Source organism: Porites lutea, chromosome 13, assembly GCF_958299795.1.
Source record: "Porites lutea chromosome 13, jaPorLute2.1, whole genome shotgun sequence".
NCBI classification, from domain to species: domain Eukaryota; kingdom Metazoa; phylum Cnidaria; class Anthozoa; order Scleractinia; family Poritidae; genus Porites; species Porites lutea.
The window spans coordinates 3,143,620-3,153,192 of record NC_133213.1 but is presented as its reverse complement, the minus strand read 5'-3'; the positions used below and the strand labels follow the sequence as shown (position 1 = coordinate 3,153,192).

Genomic DNA, 9,573 nt, shown 5'->3' with positions numbered 1-9,573 from the left:
GAATACCTCAATAAGTGTCCCGTGTTTAATAAAACTGGCTTTCTAACAGATTTTGAGCCTTTCAGACGTTAAAGGGCCTGCTTAACTTGCGTAAACGAAGTTCCCCGATGACTGGAGTGTAGCAGTATGGGAATCATGATACTAACTTGTGGTAGTATGGGTTCTACAGTTTTAAGATTGAGAAATTACACATATCTTTGTTGCATTTAGTTTGTATCCTATATTTTGGTAACAATAAGAGATATGTCTGTCGCATTTATCATGAAGCGAGCTCTGATAATATAAACACCATTATAGTATGCATCTTTTGGCCACTCTTGTGTGTTCCTCTGGCGACTATTATAACTAAGGGTCCCACCCTATTTTTACTTACGCTGAACATTGGAGTCTATGGTCTGTCCAGCCAGTGCTGATGCTCACAACTGCGGTTTTGAAGTTAAAGCCAAGTTCCTCGCAAATCTCCCTGCTCGCGGTCTTTGCCGCTGCCCCTGTTTCCGTGACGCATACTCCTTCCCAGCCATCGTCAGTTAATACTTCAACTCTTCCTTCATACATAGTTGGCATCGGTTGAGTCAAGCGTAGCTTAGAGCATGTAACCCTTATCCTGGAGTTGCTGGTACTGTGCCTAACATTAGAAGGATCATTTATCCCAGCACTTTTGCAGGAAAGATTAAGGATGTTTTGTGCTGAGGTGGACGTAGGGTTCGTCCAAACTCCATTTTTCCACAGTTGAAGAAAGCCACTGGTTTTACTCCACTGGTTATTCACATTGACGAGTCTAATAGTGAGCTCGCAGGTGTCGTCCACATACCCAATCCATTTTCCATCGCTGCACACCCGTCCGCCTTGAGGTATCTCCCAGTCACTTTCCCATCGAGGAAGATACGTCTTTCCATGAAATACGTGACTTGGTAGGTATAAGTTGTCACATTCAAGTTTAACACAATAGCCTTCAAGGGGAGTACTTATCGTGCCGTATGTCTTTGTATGCTTTATGTAATCACAAGGTTCATACGATCCATTATTGATTGGTGGTGGACTCGGGCAGCTTAGCGCCAGGCAATTAGGATCTGACCCGTCCCAGGATTCATCTACACAGGTGCGTTCCCTGGATCCGTTAAGCACAAATCCTTTGTGACAGACAAAGTAAGCTTTTGATCCTTCATCATGCCCGTTAGTTGAAATTTCTCCGTTAATTGGCTTGGTAAGGACAGGGCATTGTTTTATTCTCTTACAAATTGGAAGGGAGGGGATCCATTCTTGGTCTAAGCAAGTCGTGTTTAGTTGATTTTCGTCCCTCTCAATGTTATATCCAGTATTACAGTTCACACTTGCAATGGTACCATGAGCTGGTGCTAAAGCAGAAGTCGATGGAGTGTACTCAGCATTCGAGTTTGGCACCTGCGCTGTGGGGCAAGATCTTTGGAGTCCGTAAGTTATAAGCGTATGGGATACAGCGATTGTCCCGTTACACTTTGTTAATGCGAGAGCGAAAACATAGTGAGAGGAAGCATTGAGAGACGAAACAGTTAAAGATGTTTGACTCTCCACCTGTATTTTTTCCAAGCTCGTGGGTTCGTCTTGTTTAAAATGAACAAGAAACAGCTCGGTCTGTGGATGTGTCAAAAGTTCACTGTTTTGGTTCCATGATAAGCTTACATTGTCGCCGCTCACTGTCACAACTTCCAGGTTCGTTCCGTTCTCGATAAAATTGGCACTTTCTTCTAACTTGTCCAGTATTGTACCGATGCCCGATAAAGCGAAACTTTCCCATATAGTATCATTAAATAAGACTTTAAGGTGTTTGTAAGTTTCATTCACGTTCCAGTTTGATATTATAACTGTCAAAAGCTCACCGTGAAAAAGTACAGAAGCCAAGTCAGATGTATTATCTTGTATATGTAGGTCGTCGCCAACTAAAAAGATGCACACATTAGTGGAGTTCAAATGAGTCAGTGAGAGGGTGTCTTCAACTTTATCATCTGCATAGTTATCGATAATTTTTAACCCCGAGGCCTTATCTAGTAGATATAAATCTTCTCCTTCACCCCCTACAAGTTTGTCAGCACCGCCAAGGGGTGCCAGTGTGTCGTTTCCTTCAAGACCGTGCAGCTTATTATCAGAATCAGATCCGATCAAAAAGTCATCGTGTATCGTACCGTACACGTTTTCGATGCTCGTATAGACATCTCCCTCTGCATCAACCTGTTGTCCAAATCCGATGTTTAGATCAACAGTGACTCCTTGGCGAAGAAAACCATCACCTTTGAAGGCAAGTGTATCACTGCCATTTCCGCCATTTATGTTGTCCGCTCCGTTCCCCCCATAAATGTAGTCATCTCCGTTACCAGTAAATATGACGTCATCACCATCACCACCGAAAATAATATCGTTACCAGCACCACCATAAATCGTATCATTACCCTGCTTTCCATCAAAAATAGTTCCTTGTTGTCCTCCGCGTAGAATGTCGTCTTGAGCGCCACCCTCGATTTCTAATGTTGTGTTGCTTCCTGTCAGGTTGTTCGAAGCGGTAAGGGATCCCCTAAAGTCTAAGGCTGCGGCGATTAAGCTATTCTTTTGTGGATCGATGTTTTGTGGCGAATCAATGATTCTGCGATCGACGGCGATTATCTCTCTGTAAGGATAATTTTTGGAAATATTAAAGACAATCTTGTCCTCTGATATCACCTGGAGATGCTGATACTTACGGCCGCGGAAGTAATCGAGAATTAAAACACTTAGTGAACTGGGGCGTGTATTCGATGCAAGAATGACGTCATTTTGTCCGTGAAAATATACGCGGATATCGTCAAAGTCCGTTCCAATTTGGAGGACGTCTGCCTTGTCGTCTTCCGCATAATTGTTTATTTCATTAAACTCCCCATACCCGTGTTTAAACACGTAGGTATCTGATCCATTCTTTCCTTCCAAGTACTGGTAATTATAACCATTGCCTGCTCCTGGATCCAGGTAATTGTTAAGTTCATTGCCGTAAATTTTGTAGCTGCAGTGGCTTGATTTCAATTCAAAACGGACCACATGTTTCCAAGGATCACTGGTAAGATTGTACTCTATTATTCCCCGGTCACAGCCGGCGTTCGTGCATTGACATTCAGCAGGATCCTTAGATACTTCATATGGCTCGAATGTTCCAGTCGCGTTATCTATTCTAAGTGTAATACCATCGATAGTTCTTATCCCCAGATGTTGGTTGTAAGAGGAGTTAAACCAGTTGCGGAGTACAACAGTTGGTGTCCCATGACTTGAGAGTACCTTTAAGTCTTTGTTGTTCCTCTGCGGTTGTAAGTTCAGAAACGTTTCCTCTATGTACACTAAATCAACTTTTTTGCGACCGTCATAATTATTGATCGTTGCTTTTTGACATGTTTTCTTGACCACATAATTGTCCGTTCCCTCTCCGCCCTCAAGGAAATCTTCTCCACCAGTGCAGCTTAAAAAGTTGGTTTGCGCATTTCCCACTACGCGATCGTTATGTGGCGAATCTGAAACGGTGGCGATGTTGGTGTAACCCGCAGGTTTGACACAGGTTGGACTTGGTGAATCGGACAAATCGACACAGACCCCAGAGGTGGAAGTTTTGTAATCCAGCATGATTGGAACTTTCATTACACTGTCGTCTTCGCTTGTGGAAACGTTGAAAACAACGTGATCTTTAGACGTGAATAGAATATGTCTATATCGGAATCCTATGGTCCAATTTGTTATGGTAAAGCATGAGCTTTGTGCATTGTCCCTATCGGTAACAGACAGGTCATTGCCTTGTATCTGAACTTCTATCCTATCAAAGGGTACATCGAATACAACAATGTCAGTAGTGTTTAAGAAGTCGTCTGCATTGTTATTGATAACATCGCATCCTTCGCTTTCTCTGATGATGTAGGTGTCTTCATCTTTGCCTCCAGTTAAATGATCAGCTCCACGACCGCCTTCTAGGACGTTATTTACATCGTTACCGATGATGGTATCAGAGCTATTTGAGCCCGAAACTTGCTTAACTTGACTGTATTTCGTAGTATTTAGTAAAACCGTTTGAGCTGACTTTGCTGCGCCGAAGTCAAGAGCCACTGCTACACATCGAACAGGATGGATATCTTCGCTATTCAAGATCTGTTTCGGGACGAAAATGACTCCATCCAGACTGCGAAACGAGACGTGGCGGTAGTAGGTGGGATCTCCAGGAATAAACCAGTTCTTGATACGAATGTGATGACTCATAGAATAAGAGACGTCAAGATCGGTTCTACTCTGATGACATTGAATACTATCAAAAGCAACGTTTATTACAATGATGTCGCGTTTGTTATCTTCAGCAAAGTTATCTACTATGGTTTTTCCGCCATCTGACTGAATAATGTACAGGTCACTTTCTGATCCTCCTGTGACAGTGGACATTTCCGGTCCGAGATAAAAAGTGTCACTACCACCCCTCCCATACAGATTGTAATGGTAATTTCCTGTAACGAACTTAAGGTTGAGATTTCCAAAGTTACAATCTTGGTTCTCTTTGCCGGGCGGTTTGGTTGTGGGCTTTGGATTCTGTACCGCGTAAAATGTGTTATTGTTAGAGTTTCCATAATAAGTTCCGTAAACAGACTTCTCATGGAGATTTGCTCCACATATTACATCGTATGACTTAATTGGAATAACGAACCACAACTTCGCAGTTTCATGCTTGTAGGTGAAAGACCTTGATTCTCCGATCCCAAGGACAATGTCTTTAAGATTAGAACCCACTGTAAATGTCTTGCGTATTGTACTCTCGCTGCCAGAGACATCTCCGATTTCTAAAGTAGCTCGATTGTTGTCATGAAGCCTAAAGTTAATGTAGCCACCAAAACTTGATAGCCTTCCCGACGTGAAATCGATTGTCTCGCCACCCCCTTGTTTGTTTGCAACTATTGTGTAATAATTATCAGGATTCTTCAAGTCTCGAAGAAGTTTATTATCGTATTCTACCTGTTTCCTGTAATTCTCCATCTGCCTTCTTAAGCCACCTGTTAGGAAATCTGCAGCTCCCTCCAAGAATCCCTTGACTAGTGCTCCAAGAAACTCTAATCCCGCCCACGGACTTTTCCAATTTATTTTCTCCATTTCCGCCATAATGTCGATGTAAAAGTCGTCAATAGCCATTCGTATTATTGAAAGGACAATGACTAGAGGCTCTGTGACCACTTCTGCTTCAGGGCAAAATGTTCCTACTAAGCTCAGAACTGTAGTGCTAACATCAAGTGCTAAATCGATAACACGAAGTGGTAATAGTTTGAGGTCTTCTGGATCATTAAGATTTAAATTAGCAATCTGTTCGATGTCTTGTTCAATGAAGTAGACATCGAACGCAAGTCCAACCACAGGTATGTCGCCAAGTAGCTCACCGACTCCTCTCTCCGCAAACCTTTCCAGTTTGGTGGATAACCTTTCTAACCCTTTTTCCAGATTCAAACCTTTTGCTAACCCTTTGGCCGCACTGCTCAAAACTCTTTTACCAACCTTAGATACTATTTCATTAAGACCAGTTAGTCCCCCTAGTGTATGGGCAGACTGGGCCACGGATATGGAACCTCGAAGGTTGTCACCCTCTTCGAAGTAGTTAACAGCGCCGAGAACGGAAAATATCAGGCCATGAACAGCTAGACCTTTATTGACCTTTGAGTATGCCTCACTAGCTCCAGTCCTCCGAGATTTTGATAGATTGTCCTTGATCAGCTTGGGTGTAGCTAACTCATCAGGGCTTACTTCTAACCGAACATGTTCTCGTTCTTTGGCATTACGGCGGTCTGCCACATCAAACTCCACCTTGTCTTCATCAACTTTGATAGAATCCTCATCGACAACAGTGGAGTCTCTATCGTTTAGTGAACAAGCAAACCGCTTTCTCCTACGTCTTGTCCCTGTGCAGTATCTGGCGACCTTTCTAGCAATAACCTCTCCATCGTGATCTCCAGCGGCACGTTTGCGGATAAGATATGAAGGGACTGTCTCGCTCCCTTGCTTATGTACCAGAACGCGCCCTTGCCTCGTCCCACCTCTTTTTCTCACCGGAAATTCATCTTTGCTGAAGACTTCGTCTATGCGTTTTCGTTTACGTCCGACGTTTCTTAGCATACCATCGACAACTTCGTCCATCGCGGGACTTCTTCCTGATTTTTTCCCTTTCAGCTTTGCCAGATTAGGAATGTCTTTAGCTTCTGGAAAACTTTCCTGGTCTCTTATCGTTTTTGCTAGGTCCTTTATAAACTTGGTTTTGAACTCATCGGCGGGCTGAGCCGCTTCTGCAACCATTGAGACAACCATAAATTCTACTGTGGCCCGCTTTGTGTCGGCAGATTCTTTACTTTTGCCCGAGATTTTCAGTTTTTTTGAAAAATCAGGCTGACTGTCAAGATCGTTGTCAACGGAATCTAGCATAGCGTTCGCCAGCCTATCACGGTTAGGGAACCTCTTAAGAACGTCATCTACCATTGTGTCGTAATCAGGTGCCCAGACTCCACCTTTTCCTTTGCGGCCCCTTCTCGTAGTACCAGGCCAATCAGCATCATTAGTATGGACCAATATCTGGTTTACCCCCCTTGGGGCCTTACTTAAACGAAATTTACTTTCCTCTCCGCCAATTGGAACTTCGAACCTTGTTTGTTTGTTTCCTTGGCTAGGATATAACTCTGGATAAAATTGCAGAAGTTTGAATACCTCCTTCATGGATACCTTATCTGTTTCGTGAACTGTCACCTCTAAGTGTTTTGATTTTCCGGTCCCAACAGTCTCCTCTTCAACAATTTTTGTACTTGAAGTTGCTGATACGTCGGTTTGCTTCAATTTATCCCACTCTTTAATCGCTTTTTGACTGTTTTTAAGAATACTCTGAGTAAGTTCAAATTTCAATTTAGTTTGGCCTTCATCTGCTATGGCCTGACTAAGCTCCTCATCGACTCCCTTCATTTTTGTGTCAATATCCCCATTTGTTGTCTGCAGCCAATTGGCTGGAGATGGATTTAGCCCGGCCAAGGTGTTCTTTTGCACAGCAGTACCAACCAAAACGTCTCTGGTGGCTCGAAAAGCTTCATCTTGTTCTGACTGAGATACTGTTCCTGTGGTGTCGTGAGTTTGCAACACTACATCAAAATCAGGCTGATTATTTAACTTTGCATCTAAAGCTTGTGACGACCAGTCCGGTATCGTATTCCTTAAGGGGTTTTTGAGATTGGGGTCGGACAATGTATCAGATGCACCCTGGAGATTAGAAAGATCAACTTCCCTACCGCCTGAGCGAACAGCTTTCAGTGAAAAAGTACCACCGGCTTCATTGGCGAGCTTAAACCTCTGTTCATCGGCTCCAATTGGCACACGGAATTCTGTTGGTTTTGTTTCTTCGCCGTAAAGGAGAGGGTAAAACTGCATATACTGAAACGCTTCTTTCAGGGATAATTGTCCAGTGTTTTCAAAAGTCACGCGTTTTCCTGCCCGGGTATTTGTTTCTGTAACTGCCCTTGGTGTGCTTGTCATTAGCTGACCCCACGTCTCCCTTACCTTCTCTTCAACGACTTTTCTGTCAAGGTACTCCTGGACTATTTCAATATCAGTTTTCGGATTTGCGACTGCCCTCTCCACCACCTTATGAGAGACATCCTCAAAAACACCGGCCAAAGGATTTTTTTGAAGTGTGCTTATTTGATGCCCCCATGTACCAGGGGCAGGATTTGAAAATACGAATGCAGCAAGAAAGAATAAGTTCACCACACCAATCCCCATCCTCGAGGGGCAATTCAATACTCGAAAATCTGGGGGGAAAAAGAGAGAGTCAAAATGAAATTATTCCATTAACATAAGAACCTTCATACTGAAACTCTCTCTGGCCATTGGGATAGCCTTTATAAAGTAAAATTAAGAACGCGTGATGAAAATGACTCGCAATTTGTTTTTTACAACTCTTACTGCACATGCAATTTATCATTATGTTTCCCCATTAATTGCCCCCTTTGTGAATTTTGTCTGTCTGAATTCCATAAAACGTGTTTTGATGCTATATTTTTTAGACAGACCCCTTCTCTTCAGTAGCTTTCATTATAATAATGTTTAGTGAGAGCACCTCATACATATAAGCATTGGGTATCTTCTTTTTGTCTTCTGTTTCACTCCATTGTAACTTAAGCAGCCACATGTACACGCCGTTTTTGGTTTATTTTTGATTTATTATTTTGTTTTTGTCATTCAAAATATAGAGGGGCTTTAAGGGTATAATAGCTTACTTAACTCCTTGCGTAGTCTTTCATTTATTCTACAAAGATACTGGTAAAGGCTGAATCAAAGTGAGTTCACTCTAAAAAGATATCGTCTCCCTGGGTAAAAATCTTTAACCATGAATTAAAACAAAAATAAAAATAAAAGTTAACTGGACTTGGTTTCCAATGATTTCAAAACTTTTGATTAAAGTAAACCATATTAGTCTTGCCTCTAGGATGTCCTTAATTACGTACGAAATTTTTATACATTTCTATACAAGTTTTAAAAGTTAAACCGGCATTGACACATCGCAACGAAAGAAAAGTCTTACATTGCTGAATCCTTGGTATGTAAACATTTCTTACCTAAAGCGTTTGGCCTTTTTTTAAACTTACCTTGTGCTAAGATTAAAAAATTCAGATCCAGTCTTGACAAATGTTTGCACCTTCACTGCTTCGATGTATCCCTTCTTGTGGCGCAACAAGACAAGTTCAAAACTCTTTATGTCATAGTTGAACCAATTATATCGGCCTATCTCAGTTTTACACGTCAAGCTATTGTGGACCGACTAGTCATGCAAAATATGCATCTATAATGTTCCTATTTGTAGGACCAAACCAATCACATGAGACCTTCATATCCCACGAAATAAAGGGCAACAAATGAGTTTGCATTAATCATGAGATAAATTTGGTTCATCTTCCTCGTCTTCTCCCTGATCTTCTTTCTTACATCCCAAATAAAACCACACATTATGAAGTTCTTAAGCTTAATTCTTATATTGACGACGAGCTAATGATTAAGGAAACTTAAGGGGATTCATTACGAGATGTTTGAATTATTTACCAGTGAAATGAGATTTTCCTACTTTCTTTTATTATTTATCTCACTTAACAGAATTTTGTTAACCCGTTACGGTATCTGATTTTCACTGTTTTAGGTAATTAACAAGTGGGTAACCGTGAAAATTTTTCACAGGTGCCATCCCTCTGGTGGCTAATAAACAATTTAAAAGATTTATCCAGTGTCAACCATTCAACCCAATACGACATTAGTTTCTGTTCAATGCATTTAAGATGCCTTAACTCAACAAGATCAATGATAGATATTTTTACTGTCTTTTCCAAAAGGAAATAACATTTGACTTCTTGACTTTTGTACCAGTAACTGATTGAAGGTGTGTACGGGTGATCCACTGCAACTTGGTCAATATACTTAGAGTTGTAAATTTACTAATTTATTTTTTAAAAAACTATAGACCTAGTAGATTGTTCTGTGGAGGAAATTTTTAGTTACTAGCTAGCCATGTTAGAAATCGTGAAAGTTTTGTCTAAT

General features: G+C 41.5%; 1 protein-coding gene across 1 annotated transcript in view; it reads right to left on the bottom strand.

Moving 5' to 3' along the window:
• Positions 1-7,767, bottom strand: part of LOC140923603 (uncharacterized) — an 8,221-nt gene extending 454 nt beyond the window's left edge. The window contains exon 1 of the mRNA XM_073373675.1: positions 374-7,767. Within this exon, the coding sequence (XP_073229776.1) occupies positions 374-7,767 (7,394 nt within the window). The remainder of the gene's footprint in view (positions 1-373) is intronic.
• Between the last annotated feature and the right edge of the window lie 1,806 nt (positions 7,768-9,573).